This window comes from Muntiacus reevesi, chromosome 20, assembly GCF_963930625.1.
Source record: "Muntiacus reevesi chromosome 20, mMunRee1.1, whole genome shotgun sequence".
In the NCBI taxonomy this organism is placed as follows: Eukaryota; Metazoa; Chordata; class Mammalia; order Artiodactyla; family Cervidae; genus Muntiacus; species Muntiacus reevesi.
In genome coordinates, this window is record NC_089268.1 from 4,884,831 (window position 1) to 4,907,278 (window position 22,448).

At 40.2% G+C, this 22,448-nt stretch overlaps 1 protein-coding gene and 1 pseudogene across 2 annotated transcripts in view; both read right to left on the reverse strand.

The window, feature by feature from the left end:
- Nucleotides 1-1,301: 1,301 nt before the first annotated feature.
- On the reverse strand, nt 1,302-2,753 carry LOC136151489 (WW domain-binding protein 4-like; annotated as a pseudogene).
- A 9,998-nt stretch (nt 2,754-12,751) lies between these two features.
- PRIM2 (DNA primase subunit 2) overlaps nt 12,752-22,448 on the reverse strand; it is a 304,475-nt gene continuing 294,778 nt past the window's right edge. For both annotated transcript variants that reach the window (XM_065912385.1, XM_065912384.1), the window contains exons 13-14: nt 20,467-20,535; nt 12,752-13,367 (exon numbers count right to left, since the gene is read on the reverse strand). In XM_065912385.1, the coding sequence (XP_065768457.1) occupies nt 13,146-13,367; nt 20,467-20,535 (291 nt within the window). In that variant the 3' untranslated portion in view covers nt 12,752-13,145. The remainder of the gene's footprint in view (nt 13,368-20,466; nt 20,536-22,448) is intronic.

Below are 22,448 nucleotides of genomic sequence, written 5' to 3' on the forward strand. Positions count from 1 at the left end.
TAGGATTTCTAATACTATGCTGAAGAGAAGTGGTGAGTGGGCATCCTTCCCTTGTTCCATGTTTTAGCAAGAAGGCTTTCACCTTTTTGTGGCTATTATAATGACTGTGGGTTTCTAATGAATACTTTTTATTATGTTGAGATATGTTCCCTCTGTACTGACTTTTGTAAAGGTTTTTTGTTTGTTTATTTTACCATGAATGATGGATGTTAAATTTTACCACAGATTTTTCTGCATCTATTGAGATGATCAAGTGGTTTTTGTCTTTATTTTTGTTGATGTGGCATATCACATTGATTGATTTTCATATATTGAACCATCCTTTTGACCCTGGGAAGAACTCAACTTGGTCACGGTGCATGAACATTTTTTATTTGTTGCTGGATTTGGGTTTCTGTTTGTTTGTTGGGAATGTTTGCATCTATATTCACCAAAGATACTTGCCTGTAATTTTTTTGGTAGTGTGTTTGTCTGGTTTTGCTATCAGGGTGATTGGTTTCTTCATAGAATGTCTTCTTCCCTCCTCACCAATCTTCTGGGAGAGTTTGGGAAGAACTGGTATAAGTTATTTTTTTTTAATATATATTTGAATATACCTGTGAAGCCATTTCAACCTGGACTTTTGTTTGTAAAAAGTTTTTTGTTTTGTTTTATTACCAAGTTTACTTCACTTCTACTGATTGGTCTGTTCAAGTCCTCCTTGCAGTATTGGTGGGCTCTGTGTTTCTAGAAATTGTCCATTACTTCTAAGTAGTTGAATCTGTTGATGTATAGTTGTTCATAGTATTCTCTTGTGATTTTTTCCTGCAGTATCAGTTGTGATTTCTCCACTTTTATTTCTTAGTTTATTTAGGTTTTTCTCTCTTTGCTTCCTGGTGAGCCTGGCCAGAGGTTTGTCAATTTTGTTTACACTTTCAAAGAAACAGCTCTTAGTATTACTGGCTTTTTCTATTTTTTTAAATCTCTATTTTATTTATTTTCCCTCTGATCTTTATTATTTCCTTCCTTCTGCTGACTTTTGGTTTTTTCTAATTCTTTTAGGTAGTATGTTAGGTTGTGTATTTGCAAATTTTCTTGCTTCTCTTCAGGGCCTGAATTGCTATGAATTTCCAAGACTGCTTTTCATGCAGCCCACAGATTTTGTATGGTTCTGCTTTGTCATTTGTCTCAAGGTATTTTTTAATTTCTTCTTTGATTTCATCATTAACTAATTGGTTGTTTTTTTTTCACATGAAAAAAGATTTATTTTAAATTCACATAAAATACATTCAAAGTCTAAATTTTTATCACTTAAATAATGTAAAACAAACACAGAGGAGCTTTGAAAGATGTGCAATCTCCATTATGTCCAAAAAGCACACATTAAAAGTTTTCTTATAATTATTGATCATCACCTCGTTGCCTTAAATTTCTAGACTTTCCATTTTCAATTCTTCTCTTTTTGAAGACTGGGGCCACTCCGTCTGCCACGACTCCAAGAGGAGTAACTGTTTTTTCTTTAAAAACCAGTTGGGGTTCCCCAGCAGCATCAGCCTCCGAAATTGACACATATTCATTTTCAGTGCTTGGAAGTTCCAAATCTACCTCCTCATGGGACTCAACTTCTGGTTTAATTTCCTGCCATTCTCCATATGGGTTTGGTTTTTTATGAGCTTTGGGTTTTTCTTCATTTGGACCTGATGAATTCTTCCCTTGGGTATTTTTTTCTTTGGGTTTTTCTTCACTTGGACCTGATGAATTCTTCCCTTGGGTATTTTTTTCTTTCTGTGTTTCTGGTTCAGTTCTTTTATTACTATTTTTATTTTTTTTCCTTAAACTTTATTATTAGCTTTTGTGTTTCTGTTGGGATCTCTTCTTTTTTTTTCTCCTTTCCTGCTTCCTGTTCGCCATCAGACTCACTATGTGAATCTGATGATTTGGACTCTTCTAGCGTGCCAAGTGACTTTTCGTTGACTTTACTAGAAGGCAGATCACCGGAGTGTGGAATGAAATCATCAGGTTTTTCCCATCTGGATTCCCCTGTTTCAGTATTATAATAATAGGTATAGCCATCTTCACTTAACCCTTCTATCCACACAGTCTTCCCTGTTGCCTCTTGTGATAAGACCATAATAGTAATAGTGACCCTCAGAGGTTATGCCTTCTACCCATCTGCCTTTGAAGGGTCTTTTTTCTTTTTCTTCTTTTCTATCTGCTGATTTGATGCAGAGGTGGGTGGGACAGTGCTGGTAACTGGTGATACGCTTGGCTCTGAGATCTCTGACTCTAGGCCGAGCCTCTTCAAATCCTCCTGGTATGCTTTCAGGGCAGCTGCCTCCATTGTCGCAAACTCCTTTGATGCCTTTTCTTCCTCCTTCGCCTTATCCAGGCTTTTCTGTTTAATCTCACTGATCCTCTTCGCCACATTTTCTTTATGATTCTTTCCTCTTTCGTGAAATTCAATGCTCTAATGCACTTGCTGAGTTACTCTAAAGTACTGCTGTGAATTCCTCTTTAAAGTGTGACTTCGTAAAGCAAATATTCATCCTCTATTTTTCATATCTTGGTTTCCTAAAGTTGGTGTTAAGGCCTATTGTCTGCGATCCAACACTTGTAGTAATCACAGAATTTCTTTAGTTGTGACTTCCAGTAGTCTGCCATGACTGGACCAGGCGCTCCACGGGCTGCCTCGGAATCCGGCCGAGGCTCGGGTTCTCTGCGCGGGGAGAACTGGGCCCCAGCTCACCACGAGGCCCACCGGAGCCTCGGCGCGCAGACGCCTCCTGCCGTCCCCGGGGCCCGCGTTCCCACTAATTGGTTTTTAAGTAGCATGTAGTTTAGTCTGCATGTAATTGTTTCTTGTTTGCTTGCTTCTTTTTCTGTGGTTTCTAGTTGCATGTCATTGTGATCAGAAAAGATGCTTGAATACTTCTAGACTCTTAAATTTGTTGAGACTTTTTTGTGCCCTGGTATGGCTAATCCTAGACAATGTTTCACGTGCACTTGAGAAGTATGTGTACTCTTTTTCTGGATGTAATGTGTATCCTTTAGGATCTCTGTTGTACTATTTTTGTTCTCAAATATCTGTCCACTGATGTGAGTGGGGTGTTAAAGTCCCCTACTATTATTGTATTCCCATCAGTTTCTCCCTTTATGTCTGTTAGTATTTGTGGTTTTGGGTGCCCCTATATTGGGTGCATATAGGCTGATGAGTGTAATACCCTCTTTTATTGATCCTTGTACCATTATACACTGCTCTTCTTTTTCTTTATAGCCTTTGCTTTAAAGTCTGTTTTTTCTGATATAATTATTGTGATCTCCACTTTCTTGTTACGTTTGTACGAAATCTTTTTCCATCCCCTCATTTTCAGTCTATCTGTGTTCTTTGCCCTGAAGTGGGTTTCTTTTAGGCAGTTTTATAGACGTTGATTTTTTTTAATTCAATCTGCCATACTATGTTTTTTAATTGAAGGATTTACTCCATTGACATTTAAGGTAATAATTGATTGCTTTGCATATCTTGCCATTTTAACCCTTGTTTTCCTATTGGTTTTATACTATTTTTTTTTCCTTTTGTGATGATGATTTTCTTTTGTATTATGCTTTCACTCTGTTCATTTTGCTTTTTGTGAATGTATTGTATGGTTTTGATTGGTGTTTACCCTGTTTTTCTAGTATGCTAACACCTTCCTACATCTACTTGCTTTTAACTGCCAGTCATATAGGCTCAAACACATTCTAGAAAAAAAAAAAAAAAAAAACTACATTTTCTTACTCTCATCCCCCACATTTTATGATTTTGTTGTCTTCTTTCACATCTTCATATTCATCCTTTTGCTACTCATTGTGGTTATCACTTTTACAGAACTTTTTTGATTTTTAAAAATCTGTGTACTAGCTTATTTAAATGATTTACTTTCCAATTCTGATGTTCTCTTTCCTATAGCTCTTACGTCCCTTCTATGTAGAGATGACTTTTCAATAGTTCCTTTAGGATAGGTTTAATATTACTGTATTCTTTTTAGTTTTTGCTTACCTTAGAAATTCTTTCTCCTATTCTAAATGATAATCTTGCTGGGTAGAATATCCCAGGTTGCAGATTTTTCTCTTTCAGGACTTTGAGAATATCTTACCACTGTTTTCTAGCCTGTAATGTTTCTATAGAGCAATCAGCTGATAACCTTATGGTGGAGGGGGTACCTTTGTCATCTTTTTTTTTTTTTTTTTTTTTTTGCTGCCTCTAGAATATTCTCTTTAACTTTTGCCATGGGGCACTAGTGGTAAAGAATCCTGTTACCAATGCAGGAGACATGAGACAGAAGTTTGATTCCTAGGTCAGGAAGATCCCCTGGAGTAGGAAATAGCAACCCACTCTAGTATTCTTGTCTGAGGAATCCCCAGGGACAGAGAAGGCTGGCAGGCTACAGTCCATAAGGTTGCTGAGCATCAGATATGACTGAAGCGACTCAGCATGCATACGTGTCTTGACGTAGGTCTGTTTGTGTTTATCTTGTTTGAAACCCTCTGAGCTTCTTATATCTGGATATGTTTCCTTCTTTAGATTTGGGACATTTTTAGTCATAATTTCTTCAACCTCTTCAAATACAGTAAGTCCCCTACATATGAACCTTCAAGTTGGGAACTATCAGGGATGTGTGAGTTTGCACATCCAATTACGTAAGTTAGTTCATGTGTCTGGAGTACACTGTCACATGGATGCACCCTCTACGAGTGGTTGTGCTTCTGAGCACTTTATTTGAGGACGCACTGTCAGTGTTTGAAACACAGGATGCAAATGTAGAACAGCACATGAAGCTTGCAGCGGCTCTTTAGAGTACAATCCAGTGCTACCGTTTCATCCATTATGAGGAAAAAAGAGCTACTACCCAGATATCACTGAATCATTCTTTTAAGACGGCAGACAGAATTTAAACCAGCAAGGAACCAGAACCTGTGCCATCCACGTTAGGCATGAGTGAAACCGCAGCTGACAATCCTTCAGCTCTACTATCTCCAACTTCCTCACCCTCCTCCAGTCAGTAACTCTTCTTGACTCTTCACTTGATGCCAGACCAGGTATGACAGCTGTCGTAGTGTAGTACTGTACTTTTCAAGGTACTGTAAGATTAAAAATGCTTGTGTTTTTTATGTATCATGTGAAAAATCTTATAAATATATCATTATATATTTGTGTTATATAATGATACATATCATTAACCAATTGTGTTAGTTGGGTTCCTAGGCTAACTTCATTGGACTTATGAACAAATTGAACATGTGAACATGCCTTTGAAACCAAACTTGTTTGTATGTAGGGGACTTACTATACATTTTCAATCCCCTTTTCTCCTTCTGGAGTCATTATGCATATATTGGCATGCTTTATATTATCCCTTAAGTCTCATATTATTGTTGTTGTTGTTTCCTTTTGGCTTTCTGTCTGCTGTCCAGATTGGGTGATTTCTATTGTTCTGTCTTCCAGATCACTTATTCTTCTGAATTACTAATCCTGCTATTCAATGCCTTTAGCTCAGCTTTTGTCCTGGCAAATGAATTTCCTAATTTTTCTTAGTTCTTTTTTATAGTCTTTAGTTCCTTTTTATAGCAATCTACATTTCTGTCAATAGCCCTTTTTAATTTTTTTTCACGCGCACGCTGATTCTACTGAAAAGTGTAAAAGCAAGATGAGTTTTGTTACAGTCTTTTTACTCTCAGAAAATAAGTGAAAATTAAGTCACTAATGAAATAGAGTCTTCTTCAGAATCATGAAATCAAGTACTGAGAGAAATTCTACAGATAATAAAATCTGAATTGATAGTGAACCATCTATGTGCATTAATATATATTTCTTTAATTAAAAGGTTCTTTTTTTCATTTATTTTTATTAGTTGGAGGCTAATTACTTTACAATATTGTAGTGGTTTTTGCCATACACTGACATGAATCAGCCATGGATTTACATGTGTTCCTCATCCTGAACCCCCCTCCCACCTCCCTCCCCATCCCACCCCTCTGGGTCATCCCAGTGCACCAGCCCCGAGCACTTGTCTCAAGCATCCAACCTGGACTGGCGATCTGTTTCACATCTGATAATATACATGTTTCGATGCTGTTCTCTCAGATCATCCCACCCTCGCCTTCTTCCATAGAGTCCAAAAGTCTGTTCTATACATCTGTGTCTCTTTTTCTGTCTTGCATATAGGGTTATCATTACCATCTTTCTAAATTCCATATATATGCATTAGTATACTGTATTGGTGTTTATCTTTCTGGCTTACTTCACTCTGTATAATGGGCTCCAGTTTCATCCATGTCATTAGAACTGATTCAAATGTATTCTTTTTAATGGCTGAGTAATATTCCATTATGTATATGTACCACAGCTTTCTTATCCATTCATCTGCTGATGGGCATTTATGGGCATTTATAATAGCCAGGACATCAGTAGCCCTTTTAAAAATTCCTTCAGTATTTCCATTATCTCCCTTGAGTTTGGTGTCTATTAGACTGAAGAGATCTGTTTCATTGTTCTTTCAGGGGAATTCTCTTGATCTTTCCACTGGGAGTGGTTCTTCTACTTCTTAACTTTACTTATATTTCTGTTACTCTATGAGTTTAGGAGAAAAAAATACCTGCTGGTAGTCTTGGAGGTCTATTTTTTATGTAGGAGCATCGTTGTGTAGCTTGTGAGGGTTTAATACTTATAGTGTGAGGGCTGTTTTTAGTACAAAGGTCTGCCACCCCCTTCCTCAGAGTGTGCTGGCCACTGCCCGGGACAGGAGGTGAGACTGGTGGTGTGACGGCCAGAGCCTGCAGTGGGTCTTCACTGAGGCCTCCTCTTTGCTCTCTGGCTTCCAGAGCCCTGTCAGGGATAGAATCTGCTCCCCCAGTGTGGGAGGAGAAGTTCCCAGATCTATTGCTGAGCTGTGGTGTGAAACAGGTGGGAGTGGAACAGTCCCACTGGGAGAGTAGCCACCGGGTAATCCTCCTCTGGAGTTGTCCAGCAGTGAGTGTGCTCTACCGTGTCACCTGTTGTGTGGGCTCACAAAGTATGCTGCTGTTGGCTCTGCCCTTGGCCCTGCCTCAACTGTGGGAATGTTGGCAATCAGCCCTGGTGTCCCTCAGGCACTGTTTTCACAGGGCCACCAGCAGAGACCCACCGAAGTCAGGTTCCAGGACTGCAGTATTCGTGCACCCTGCTGGCACTGTGGGAGCTACTGGTAGCTCGGACCCTGGCCCAACCCAAGCCCCACATGCACGTGCCCATAAAGCTCACGCTGCTAAGGCCAGACCCGTCCCAGCAGCGGTAGCACCCATTGCTTGGACCTCCTGCAGGTGCTGAATTTACAAAGCCGGTGGAGATGTGAATCCGTGACCTGCACGGCCTTGGGGTAATTTCAGTCCTGTTTCCTAAGCTGTGCAGCCCCTGGGGCTTCGCTATGATTTCAGCCCCAGCTCCATGTGGGGGCACCCTGCTGGCACCTGTTCCTAGAGCCCACTGAGGTGGTGGCTTGTGCAGGAGCCCACCGAGACCGCAGCTGGGTGTGCGCTCCCAGAGCCCATGGCGGTGGGCATGGGCGTGTGGAGAAGAGGCCCTTGCAGCAGCCAGCCCTGCCCCGCCCCTCACACCACTGGACAATGGAGGATGGGGCTTTGTCCCTATGGTGGCCCAGCTTCTTCCACCCCACCCCTGGTTGCAGCCACACACTGCAGCCACTTCAGGCGATCCCCACACAGCCAACTGCAGTCCTGTCCCTGGGACTGGCCTCTAAACCCCGATTCCAGCACGCAGCCCCAGCCCATAGCAGCAGATGCATCTCTCAAGTTGGGGTGGGTGTGCAGGGCGGTGGCAGGACGGTCTGTGCAGGTCTCTGTTGTCTGCTTACACACACTGGCTGCTGCCTTTTCCTCTGAGCCTCCAGAGCTCCCTTTTCTGTCCTGGCTGACCTCCTCACTGGCAAAGGTGCTTCCCCAGATGCAGGAACATTTCCTTTCTCAGTTCCCTCCCAGGGGCACAGATCCCATCCTGCTTCCTCCTGTTTTTATTTCCTTTTGGCCTACCTAGTTGCATGATCTTTCTTGTCCTTGCAAGTGTTTGAGATCTTCTGTTGGTGTTTAGGTGTTCTATGACAGATGTATTTTTAAAAATTATTTATTTGGTTGTGCTGGGTCTTCACTGCTGTGCGAGCTTTTCTCTAGTTAGAGTGGGTGGGCACTGCTCTAGTTATAGTGCAGGCTTCTCACTGATGTGACTTCTCTTGTTGCGGAGCAGACTCTAGGTGTGTGGACTTCAGCAGTTGTAGCATGTGGGCTCAGTAGGTGTGTTCTCCGGCTCTAGAGCACAGGCTCAATAGCTGTGGCGCACAGGCTTAACTGTTCCGCAGCATGTGGGATCTCCCCAGAACAGGGGTCAAACCTGCATCGCGTGCACTGTATGTACGTGCTTAGTCGCTCAGTTATGTCCGACTCTTTGCAATCTCATGGACTGCAGCCCTGCCAGGCTCCTCTGTCCATGGGGATTCTCCAGGCAAGAATACTGGAGGGGGTTGCCATGCCCTTCTCCAGGGGATCTTCCCAACCCAGGGATGGAACCCAGGTCTCCTGCATTGCAGGCAGATTCTTTACCAACTGAGCCACCAGGGAAACCCTCATCTCCTGCATAGGAAGGCAGATTCCTTACCAAAGAACCAGCAGAGAAGCCCTGTAGATGTATTTCTGATGTATTTGCCCGAGGAAGTGAGTTCCATATCCTTCTACTCCACTAGCCTGAATGGAGTCCCCACAGATTCTTAAATGCATTATGTGCTGACTTAATTTTCTCTCCATGCTTTCAGCACAAAAATTCAACACCACTATACATAAAACAGGTAAACAACAAGTACCTACTACCGTACAGTGGTGGGAACTACTAACATACTCAGTTTCTTGTCATAATCTATAAAGGAAAAAAATCTAAAATAAAAAATATATATACACATATAAACATAAAACCGGATCACTGAGCTGTAACACTTGAAACTAATGCAGTATTGTAAATTAACTATTAACTAAGAAAAAAAATCCAAAAAACCAAAACCCCTCAAAAAGCCTTATACTTCCATTACAGGGAATGAATACCTAGAAACTACAGGGCTAAACTGAAAACTCCATCCTGCATTTATTAGCAGTGTTGTTTCACTACCTTGTCATCAATGTTCAAAAACAGACCTGCAGCAGAAGACTCAGGGGAAATACAGAAGCTCTCTGTACAGACATATTCTTAAACTTTTGATAAGGTTCTACAGTGATAATTCTTGGAGAAAATAAAATGCCATGAGGCTATGGACAAAAAGAGCTTATGGGATAGAAAGCAAATCCACTAACAGGAAACTGCATCACTTCTAGCAGGAAGGTCAAATGAAGTGGGAAGGTAATTTTCTGCAGGTGACAAGATTTCCATAGACTCACAGCACTAATTTCGTGGAATGCCAATTACAGGGAAAAGCCTCAGACCAGGACAACAGCTACCTGTCAAAAAGGAGCTCAATACTGAAAAGGAGGCAGATGCTCTAGGTAAATAAGTGATACCTGAATGTGACTTAGGTACCCTTGTGAGAAACACTAACTCTGGGCCAACATCGTCTTCAGAAGCCCACTCCTAGGCAGTGTCGTGCATTCCAGAGAGCCTGACAGTCAAACCTGTGCACTTGTTCAAAACACACCTCTCACACGCAGTGATCCTGCCTGTGCGTAAAAGGGAGATGAGACACATCAGGCCCCCCCATCCACCCCCATCAGGGGGAAGCCACCATCTCCCCTGCAGCAGGGCTCTGCCTGCCCATTCCACAGCCCCTCCTCCAGCCTTCTCTCACCCTCCCTCTGCCAAATGGATCTAATTACCACAGTGGTTTGAGGCTCTCAAATTTCTTCCCTTCAAGCTGTAAAGATATCCTCAGACCGAGCCTCACGTTCAGAACGGCTGTCAGCTCTAACTTTAATGGGCACTTAAATTTAATGTCAAGCTGATGCCTGTGGAAGACCTTGATTAAATCTGCAAACAGTAGACTCTAACTAAACCAGAATTTTAGAGTCGTCTCATTTTGCCTTTCAAGCTTAAATCCCAGAAGTTTTCTTTTTTTCTGTGCAAAGAATTGCAAGAGTTTGTTTGCAAAGACCCTGAGTATCATCAGGCAGCAAAGTGTAACAAGCAGGACACTGCCATGCTTTTATAGAGAGAAATCCCTCAGCTTACAAGGCCGTATGAATCAAAGATCCTTTCTTTTCATTGCTCTGTTCTGCTCCCTCCCTTTCAAAGTCTGTAACTGTTTACTTTCACGACTATAATATTATAAGCGACTATATATGAAAAGTTTACTTAAACCTTCCTAGTATTCTTTTATGCACATTGCAATTAAGAGTTTTAGACTATCTGAATGGAGTGAGAAACAAAATGAAAGAAATGGGACAGTATCTCCACAAACAACATTGGTGCTCCCACCAGCTGCAAATTTCCAACCTGGGCTCGGCTTCTCCTGTCTCTGATCACTGTACAGCCTCTCCTCCTTGAGGAGGTAATAAAAGACAGACGTTAAAAAACCCAGAAGGCTCATGTTCTTTGTCACTGGCTGCTGCTTTGAAAAGAGGTTGCTGGCTTTTGATTTTTCTTTTGAGTTCTTCCTACATCATCTGATTCAAACAGGTCTTTCAAAGAAAACAAATCAAAATCGTCAAGACCTGTGAAGCATGAAAAATAAATTGCTTTTTCCAACTCCACAAAGCACCAGAAAGGCATTAATGTCTATCTTCTTATATAAACCTCTAACCCCATCCTCTAATCTACACGATTCACAAAATATTTATATATTCTTCTGTCTAATACATGACAGGAGACCAAGCCTTATTACAAAGAAATGAAACTGGGAAAACAGCTAATATTTAAACTAGTGTTATTTTGGAGTTTGACTAGACACACATAAAACATTCAAATTCTTGAGGCTGCTGGGTAAGACAGTCATCTCAGACACAGGTGCTTGCTGTCGAGGGCTCCGTGCAGGGTGCTCAGGCTTCAGGAGAGAACACGTGGCAGGAAAGAAAGTCTTGCAAATCATGCCAGGTACAAAATGCCCTGTCCTGAGGCTCTCGCTAACCTACAGCACAAGGCTGCGGCTCGGTTTCCCTTCTTGTAATACAGCAGAGACCTGCCTTGGCTTTCCATCGCTAACTTGATTCTGGGGTTAAAACAGTACTCGTCCTTAACATTAAAAAAAAAAAAAAAAAAAAGGTTTTGCAGTTTAGGGATGAAGTGGTTGGGAGTCATCGGATTTCTGCTGAGAACTATATATGATACAAGGAATAGTAGATGGTTTCAGAAGGGAGAGATTTATAGAGGAAATTTATAGTGGAATAACACTATTTTCGGAACTAGGTAATAATAAGTCACAAAGACAAGCAAAGACTCAGATGTATCTCCTCTAGTTATCAGTTCAGTTCAGTTCAGTAACTCAGTCGTGCCCGACTCTCTGCGACCCCATGGACTGCAGCACACCAGGCCTGCCTGTCCATCACAAAATCCCGGAGCTTACTCAAACTCATGTCCTTTGAGTCGGTGATGCCATCCACCCATCTCATCTTCTGTTAGTCCCCTTCTCCTCCCACCTTCAATCTTTCCCAGCATCAGGGTCTTTTCCAATGAGTCAGTTCTTCACATCAGGTGGCCAAAGTATTAGTTTCAGCTTCAACATCAGTCCTTCCAGGGAGTATTCAGGACTGATTTCCTTTATATGTCACTAAATATTCCAAGAAATCTTTGCCCAGCAGCCTAAGGTAAAAACCTTATATCAGTTGACATTTTTAGGTTCTGATGGTCTGATCCTGTTTAAGACAGACAGTGCACTGTCTCATGTGATTAAAGAGGATAAAGGACAAAACAAGTGCATATATGTATGTGTGTAACTGACTCACTTTGCTGTACATGTGAAACTAACACAACACTGAGAATCAATTATACTACAATAGTAATAATAGTAACTTTTTAAAAAGGGATAAAGGGCAAGGGCCCTCTTCCTCAGGAAAAGAGAGCTGTGCAGAATGGCATCCAAGGGAGTTGGTGAGTGAGGGTCACGTTTCTCAATGAGTGTAAATGCTCCAGCGAGTGAGCGGCGCCCATAGGGAGGAAATACCTCAGATCAGGGCACCACCCGCAGGCACACGGTGCATCACCAAGGACAGGCAGGGAGCAGGGCACTAGTTCAGGTAACACCCATGACCTTCCACAACCAACTCTACTGCTAGCACCAAAATAGGCATTACTAAAAATATGAACATAGTCACAACCAAAGCCAGTGAATTTAGGAAACCTACCTGGCAGTTCACAGCAACCACAGAAGCAGGGAGGTGTGGAAGCTGGAGGGTAGGATGAAGAAACTCCTCAGTCTTTGCTTAGAACCTTCTCACCTTAGTGATGGCTGTCACCCCAAGAGAGCGGAAGTGGCAGTGGAAAAGGAATACTATGGTTTTATATAATAAAACTCTTCTATTCCTTATAGCAGTATGAGTGACTGTACACATCCAGTTTCTCTTAATTCCCAAGTCACAACTCACTTCAGCAGAGTCTGCTCCCACTCAAAGGAGCAACAATTCTCTTGCTAATGCAGAATAACTTCAAATGGCCAACTCAAGAGAAAAAGGAAGCAGAAAAAGTTTAAAATTTGGCAATACGTTGAATATACGTAGTATCCAGAATACCAGAGGCAAAGACATAATATGAGTCTCACAATTATATGCAGACATACAATTATATACATTTTGATATTTATTAACAAAGATGGTCCAGAAAAGGTCTGAGCCAACATTACAGTGGTAAGTGTTAAACTAAAAGCTGTTCTCAGTTGTATTGTTTCTAGGGGACAGTAACCAGTGCAGAAGGCTGCTTTCTCTCCTAAAAAAGAACTTAAGTCACATCATTCAAGTGTTAGATTTCAAAAGAAATACTTCCTCTTCTCTTTTGACAAAGCAACATACACTGGAGGTCTTTGTTTTTACCTGCAAGCCTGCCTTCCTGAGAAGCATGCACATGTGGATGCATGAAGGAGGTAGGGCAGAGGGAGAAGGTGACGAAAAAGGCAAAATCGTGAAGTTGGAAATAAAAGCCAGTGAAGAAGATGGGCTACCAACTGCCCAGGAATCATTCACTGAAGCAACTCCTCCAGCTCCTCCAGATCCATGTCCAGAGCAGAGCTGAGCGAGTCCAAAGCGGAGGACGCATCCTTGCTTCTCTGGACACTCGGTCTGGGTTGGGGTGTTTCTGGTTGGACAGACTCCTTCTTGATGTCTTTACCTCCACTGAGGATCCGCTGGCTCTCAAAAAAGAACTGGTTTGGATGACTCAAAGAAAAGCCACAATCATCCACCTGCACGAGAAGCAGATGTGTGTCACAACAGTACAAACATAACAAAAGTACAAATAAAGGGGGCGTGAAGAACCATGCAGACCTCATTCAGAACCTACTCAACACCTGAAACACAGATTCTCCTTCAAAATCTCAACCACCACTTAAACGATCTCACTCACAGGGAGCTCCAGCCACCCCCGGACAGTAACAAGCCGTGAGCAATACTTCTAGTCCAGACCCCTGCTTCCCCACCCACCTCCTACCTGACACCTCAGATGCTCAAAGGTGCTGCTGCTGCTAAGTCACTTCAGTCATGTCCGACTCTGTGTGATCCCATAGACGGCAGCCCACCAGGCTCCCCCGTCCCTGGGATTCTCCAGGCAAGAACACTGGAGTGGGTTGCCATTTCCTTCTCCAATGCATGAAAGTGAAAAGTGAAAGTGAAGTCGCTTAGTTGTGTCCGACTCTTAGCAACCCCATGGACTGCAGCCTACCAGGCTCCTCCATCCATGGGATTTTCCAGTACTCTTGTCTGGGAAATCCCATGGGCGGAGGCACGTCAGAGCAAAATGCCTGGCATCTTGTCAGTCAATATTTGTTTAAAAAACAAGAAAAGGAAAAAGGAGGATCTTCCTAATGAGCTGAGTCTAGAAGGATGAGAGAGTAACAGCTGAAATGAAGAGGGTGAGGGCCATACAAGCAGTGGGACCCCAGGAGCGGGGTACAGAGAGCTGCCTGGAAAAGCAGGAGGTGTGGGCATGCGGGCGTGCAAGGCACAGAATGGGGAGACAGGACAAGAGTCTGGGAGGAGGCCGCGGCCAGACCACAGAGACATCTGACAACCGTATCAGTAACCCAGACCAAATTGTGTAGGCATCAAGATTTTTAGTAGTCACTAAAATTTCTTAAGAAGGGAACTGATGTGATTAAAGATATGTGTAATCTTATGGTGGATTAAAATGGATTAGCAGGGGGTTAAAGTTACGATTACAGTTCAGGATGAACCTTCTTAACAAGTAGACCAATAAACAGAAAGAAGATCTTTCCTGGTAAAACTTACTTGAGGATCCCAGGGTTCTCTGATTCTCTGTAGTCATTGTTGATACATGTTGGACCAAAAATTTTTAAATAATTCAGTGTATAGCAGATTGATAGTGTATATACTGACTTAAAGAGTTATGACCCAGATCACAAAGAATAATTTTTTATCTGCTCCTTTCCTGCTTAGTTTCAAAATATTTCCTGAATGTTTTATCTATAATTTTTATTAACAATGGAGTCATTTTGTGAGCTTCTTTATTACATTAATTTTCATTCAATTCATAAACTGGGAGATTCAATATAAAGTTTGCATTTTACAAAGTGTTTCATAAAAAGTAAGCTTATTTTCCAGCACATTTTCAACCAGTAGGCTTTGCTTTTATGAACAGAGAATACTAGAGATTGGAAAGATGTAAGGAATCCTTTCAATTGAATCTCCTCCAAGAACAGACTAAGAAACTGAGACCCAATGGCTGAGACACAGTCATGGCACTAGTAACCAGTTGTGCCAGAATTAGAATTCAGGCCTTTAGGTCACTTAGTTACTCTGAAATCTGTTTTAAGGGGTTTTATGCAAAGTCAAACTTATAATCACAGCATTATAAATGCTATTTTAGAGATAAATTTGTCTATAAGAATTATAAAAAGCATAGTTGGGTCACTTTATGCAAAAAGTGCACCTTTTATGCACCTTTTGTGGTAATTAATTACATATTTTCTACACCTTGTTTCAACTGTCAAAATATCTATCACAGATATCTGTGGAGTAAATTGAGTGATTAGATTTCAATATGGACAAAATGAAATGTGGTCATCTTTATACACCAGGCTTCTCTGCTGGCTCAGATGGTAAAGCGTCTGCCTGCAATGTGGGAGACCCAGGTTCAATCTCTGAGTTGGGACTATCCCCTGGAGAAGGAAATGGCAACCCATTCCAGTACCCTTGCCTGGAGAATCCCAAGGACAGAGGAGCCTGGTAGGTTACAGCCTATGGGGTTGCAGAGAGTCGGACACGACTGAGTGACTTCACTTTTACTTTTCACTGTATATTAAAAGCATCAGTTTCTTCTCCCCTGAAATGGAGGTAATAATAGTTATGTCATAGGGCTGCTATGAGGAAAACCAAGGAAATATGAGGATAAAAAAAAAGAGTTGTTGGTTCTATGAAATCTACATTAAATGCTTTGGAAAGATTCAAGAAAGGCAAGTTAGTTAAAAATAAAACAACCTGAAATCTCAAAAAGACAGGGGGAAAGATCATACTACTTTGTATTATCATTAAGTTCTTTTTCCACTTTAAAGAAACACAAACTGGAAATTAGTGGTGGTGTATTATGTGTATGGTTTTTGAAAAAAAATGAAATCAAATTCCCATCCCTAAGCTACACTCAAACAAAAGACTTTACCTTTATATCAGAAAATTAGCAAATAAATGACATTCAAATGTTTTAAGTTTAAAACATAATGTTTTGTTTGTGTTAGTTGTTTAGCCGTGTCCAACATTTTGAGACTCCATGGACTGTAGCCCGCCAGGTTCCTCTGTCCGTGGAATTCTTCAGGCAAGAATACTAGTGGGTAGCCATTCCCTTCTCCAGGGGATCTTCCTGACCCAGGGATGGAACCCAGGTCACCTGCAGTGCAGATTCTTTACCATTTGAGCCACCAAGGAAGCCCAAAATGTAGTGTTAGTTTAAATTTGAAATGTAATCCGTTTTAATTAATATTTTTATTAACCAACTAAATAATGCCAAGGATATTGAAATGAGGGCCTGTAACAACCAAGGTTCTGTGTGATGTCATGTTTCCCAACTTTCTCTCTTAGGTCTGCAATTGTCCTTTCTTAACTCATTTTGTTAAATAAGCTAATTTTACCAAACATCTATTAAGATGCCTGGTAGCATGATGAACTTATGAAGAGTTTCCTTCTGTTTACTGGACTGTATTTCTTCTGAGATGGGATATTTCTTTTTAAATTTTTCTTTCTTTCACTTTTATTTTTGCCTGAAGGAAGTTATCTTTCATCCTGTTCAGGAACTTAAAACTAGGAAGTTTTAAGGAGGAAAGGGAGAAGCATAAACCAAATAGAATGAAAATAGATTTTACTTTAAATCCAATTAGTAAAAGGAATAGAATAAGAGATTTAGCCACATCAAAATCTCCCACTTAATTTAATGCTCAAAAGTTAGCAGTTATTTCCTTTGTGTGGTGGTGGCACTCAGTCATGTCTGACTCTCTGCAGCCCCATAGACTGTAGCCCTCCAGGCTCCTCTGTGGAATTCTCCAGGCAAGAATACTGAAGCAGGTTGCCATTTCCCACTGCAGGGACTCTCCCAACCCAGGAACAGATCCTGTGCCTCCTGTGAAGCCCCCCAGTTTCCTTTACTCCTCATTAGAAAACAAAGAGGGGTGAGATGCAGTTTGCCTCATTCTATATTTGGAAATACTAAGTGAGAATTTTCACAATTTTGTTTGCTGTAAATGTTTCTCTCCTTGCCTTTTTTCTTGTTTGGTTGCTACTGGTGATATTTTTCTTTGTGGTTAATAGTAATTTTTTTTAATTATGTTTTCTACTTTCTGTTAAGTTTTGAGAGAGGGAAATCCTGTGACGCATCTTCACTCTGTCCAATGATCTCGGGAGTCCCAAAGCAAAGATCTAACATGAGATGAGTAGAAGAAAGGGGGATAGAGACCTTTATAGGCTACATTATAAATTTTGAGTTTCATCTTAGGAGGGATGGGGAAGGCTTTTAACATGTTTTTAAAAAGCACGTTACTAAAATAGTCAGACTTCTCTGTTTCAGAAGTCACCCAGCAGCCATGTGGAGGAGAAGGAACTGAGCAGATAAGTGTGCAGCTGCTGGGGAAGGAGTCAGGAAGCTGCCGCAGGGAGTGATCCACACAAGAGACAGTGGTGGCTCCTGGCCCAGGGTTCTGACTGATCCCCAAAGTGATCTTGATCAAGGATTAAAAAGCTTAAGTGTACTTGGTATATTCTATTTAAGATTGTAGGAGAATGTGTGATAGATTTTAATAAGATTTGTGTAGAGATCTCTTACAGTTAAAAGGAATTATGATCAGCTGTTTGGAAAATAAGTATCCAGAATGACTCAGTACCTAAACAGACCTATTTCTAAAGAAATAATTTTCAATTAAAATTCAGAGTTTAATCTACACAAAGGCCTAGTGTTTTCATTTACAAACAGAATATGACAAAATTTTTAAGAAATCACTACAATATAAAATATTGCTCTCTAAAAATACTGACGAAAACAGATTTCAAGCAGGCCTGCCTTTGATATCTACTAAGTGAATCTCCCTCTAACATCTGCTTGGAATCAGCATGTTTTGCACACGATGACCTTCACAGTAACAAAGGTTTCATATATCTGCTGTAGCAAATGTGAATTCTGAAGGAATGGAAGCAATACTGTTTTACCTATGGGATGTTTTGGTTTTAATCAAGAGGTTTTCAATGACAGCTTATAATGAGGCAGCTGGTCTTACCAAAAAAGCCATATGGAACCATCACAGCACTGCTGTAAATGTTATCAGCTAACTGGTTCATTTTCAAAACTTTCATTAAAGTTGAGTTTGATCACAGAGGGCTCAAAAAAATAATCATAGGTTTTTGGGGGAGAGCAGGCAGAGTGACAGCAACATGACAATAAAAACAGATTTTGTTTTAAATTAGAAAAAATAGTAAGTGAAGAGAGAGATTCACAACAAAAAATCTATAAGGAGACATTTAGTAAATACAAACAGCCTTTTTATTTCATTGGTTTATTTGTGGTTTAAAGTAGACTTTCTGTATGTGGGAGGATTTAGACATGTGTCTTTTTAGTCTCTTCATTAATCTAAGGCAAGTTTTAAAAATCGGCAATAGTAGTAATACTCTTATAGGAATAATCAATAGGAGAGATGCTACAAAAGCAGATCTGAGAAATAAACACTTCTTACTTAGCAATGTCACAGACTCAGTGTTAAATATAATTTTCAAATCTTCTTAAAAAAAGAGGTTAAATTGACCTTAATTTGTGAAAGTTATAAGACCTTTTAATTAAAAAGGTTCATAAATAATGAAGAATTAAATTAAATTAAAATTTTCAAATTGAGCAAGCAAATTATAGTCTACAGGGGAAAGAGTTGTGCAAGACTGATGCTGAAAATACCAAACATGTGGCTCATCTGTTGAGATTCCTATTTTAATAAAACTGATGACAATTTGTTGTTCACTATTATATTGACATTTAGTTCTTTAAAAACATAAAAATTTTATTTTTACAAAGTTGAAAGAAAAACACTGTTTTCAACAGTTAGGTGTAATAGTAAGAGGACTAGACCCACGGCCCAGAGCAGACCAGGATTCTGTCTCCAGAATTCTGTTTCCAGACCTCCCACTAACCAGCTGTGGTCCTTCAGGCAAGTCATGTTGAATTACTAGGCCCGCTTATTTTTTAAAGTAAACTGTGAAGGCTGGATCGTGAATCCAGACAGGAAAATACTCATGGCCTCTACAGTCATTATTACACACACAGTTTCAGGTGCTCTAGAACACAGTCAGGATTGGCTCATGAGCTCCAGGTGAGGGTTTGACAGCCTGTTCAAATCCAAGCTTCACCCCTTAGGGCCTTAAGCCCTCAGACTCTCTAAGCTCTGTCATGATGGGGATGCGGATTGGGCTTACTCTAGTCTTCGGTGTGAACCAAAGGACCCATGTGTCCAGGGCACTAAGTGCTGGGCCTGGCACATGTGAAGGGTTTTGTTGGTGTTGGCTAACATTATTCAATATTATTATTATTTTCATTATTATCAGTGATGTTATAAGATACATTTGTCCTATGAAATTTAATGTAAGAAATTCTGCAATTATATAACCACAAAAGAAAAATGATTTCATGAAAACCAGAAAACATAAAACTGATTATAAAACTTAAAAGTACCATGGTAGCTGATGATGAATTCTATACACATAGCATCTTTTTTGGGAGGATCATTGATCCCTCTGAAACCTGATAAACACTAGGCTCCAAAAATGCACAATATGTACCTAGAGAAAAAATGTTTCAAGGGTGCATGGCCCAGGTCCAGTCTTAGCTTTCTGTCCCCTGTTACAAAGCCATGATCGGGACCAGTGACTGCAAATGGGGGGTCTGTGAGCTAAGTCGACCTGCAGACCTGCTGTCAGCCTGCACACAGCCACAGAACTTGTCAACGGTCACACCTCTAGCAGAGTGACTAATTCACTGGTGTTCATCTCGGGCAATTTCACTTTTCCGGGTTATCTGCCTGACCCCTGCAGACCTCTGAGTTTGTGACCTAAGCATTACACCTCTCCGAACCTACTAGCAGGCCTTTTGTACAGGAGTCTGGCAAGAAAACAACCAAACACATTTCCCTGACTCCCTTGCAGCTTGGGGGTCTACTGCATAACCTAGGGTCTACCATGCAGATAAACATGAGACTGGGAAACAGACTAGGGTAACATGAGGGAGCAGCCACAAGTAAAAGCATTCAATTTTCTACAAGGAAGATGGCAAAAGCCTTTGGTTCTTCTGAACAGCAGCAGCCAGTGTTCCAGACCTACTCGGAGGATTGGGTACCTAAGGCCTGAGGGTCCAGTCCAGCCCACCATGTGCTCCTATAAATAAAGTTCTCCTGGGACAGATGCAAGCCTGCTCCTTCCCACAATGTCTAGGCTGCTTCTGCATGACAGCAGCAGAGAGGAGCAGCTATGACAAAGGGCACGTGGACCTGTCATGACCTGGCCCTTTACAGAAAATCTGCCAACCCTTGGTCTCATCCCTTGAAGTGGAGTACTTGAAGGTGGTAGCCGTAGCAAAGTAAGATTTTCTCAGAGTGTAGTTTTTCTTAGTTACATTATTGCTGGATCTGCAGCATTCAAGCTTAATTCCCTGCCCCTTCCATAAATTTTATAAGCAACCTCATGTTGTGTAATAAATCCCTTTCCCCTGAAAACAGCTGGAGTGGTTTCTACTGCTGCAGAAGAAACTCCTGAATGAAACACAGAGTAACAGAAGACAAAGGATAAGTTTATAAAATTTAAAAATTTACTTACATTATGTGTCATCTCAAAGAACTTCTGACAGGCTACCTGGTAATGTGTCCCTTTTACTAAATCCAAAATCTAAAAATGAAGGGAAAAAGAAAGAAAAATTAGAAATCAATTTTCTTCTAAACCACTATAGCTACTGCTTGCTGGCCTTTTCATAATCTTCATTCCAGACAGGAAATGCATTAAATCATGTGGCATGTTGTACCCCTGCAGCCTGGGCACTGTGATAATTTTGACATTATACAGTAGCTGTTTAGGTCGGCATTAAATCACTGATGACAAGAGATAAGAAGTGATCTTTCTGACCCACTGACTGTGAATTTCAATAACATTACCTTGACAACAAGATGAAAAGAAATCCCAGCATTATGATTTTGACAGTTATTGTCAGAATATCATATTGCAACACATCTTCTAAAATTGTAGGAATAAATCTAGTAACTTAAATGGTTGGTGCATGAAGCAATCAAGTATACTATTTAGATTTTTATTTTCCACATGACCACTTTGTACAAAAATAGCATAAAATACAGCTGTGTGCCCATCAGGAAAATCTAATGTAAACCCTTTGGGGATGAGTGTCTGTGGAGAGGGAATGCTTTTGCCTTCAATGAGATTTGTCCTTTTTGAAATGAAGTTATTTCTAGTAAAGCTCAGCAAAATATGAAAGTAAATAGTCTATTCTGAACACCTATTAGGAACATCATCCCATATTTTGTAAATACAATTTGCTTCCCAATTCCACTTCATGTAACCTCTTCAGAGCCACGTAAACTCCCATCCTTATCAGCAGAGTGCAGTGCCAGCTGAAATTTGTAAATTTTCATCACTTCTCCTGACAAATAAAATATATATGTGGCCTGTTCATAAAACACAGTACAATGCTGGAAGTAAGAAATAGCCTCAAATGAAGGAAAAAAATAACTTTGGAGAAATGTTAATTTCTATCCTTTTTTGAAAGCATGAATTTCCTATCAGACAAAGAAATGTAAGTGAAATATCAAATTCTTGCTGTCCTCCTTACTGAACATAGCTTACATCTTTTGACAGATACAAAAAAATTACAGTACAGAATAAGCAGCATATTATACTGACAAGAGTGTACTTAAAAGAAGGTTTTCTCTGACTGTCTTACAGGTTACATTTCTAAATTTCAGGTCACCTTTTACTAAATCCTACATGAAAGAACTGTGTAAATGCCAACCAATCATAGCACTCAGGATCCTGCCTGTCTACCCATCTGACCTGTCCACTTTTCTTGAATTATTAGAGCAAAATGAAAAACACATCAATTTACAATGAATGACTGTATGTCTTTAAAATGAAGAAAGTCACAAAGTCTTTAAAGTAATTCAAACATTCTGAGCTCATACTCGCCAATGTTTTTACACACAGGTAAGTCAACTATGCTGAGATGAACGTGCAGTTGAGTACTGGCAAACATCAGTGATACCAAGGTATGAATGTCTGTGGATTACAATCTTGGAGAAGCAAGGACTTTAAATATAAACAAGTTTAAATGATGCCATAAATTACCTGGGAGAAAATGAATTCACAGAAAGAGACAAAAACCTCAACTGTGTGGTATGGAATAAATTCCCTTTATGTAAAAACAAAACAATGAATCTAACATCCTATTCTATGCAAACACACTTCATGTTTATATCTATACACATATATATATATGGTATATTTAAATATCTTGCAAAATAAATATGTAACATTATATATAACAATCTAATCTATATGTTTGGGAAACATACTATAAAACAATACTTTTATAATATGTAAGAGATATAATAGTAAAATTACGTAGTTGGGTAAGGTACACATGTAAAAAGTTATTATGAGAAACTGACATAGAAACCATAGAATGCAAGGAAAGATGATGTATCTTGAAATTTTAGGTTCCATTAAAAAATTAAATTTAGATTTAAAAAAGAATCATACAACCACCCTCTTTCTACTGCAATTCCCACTCCACT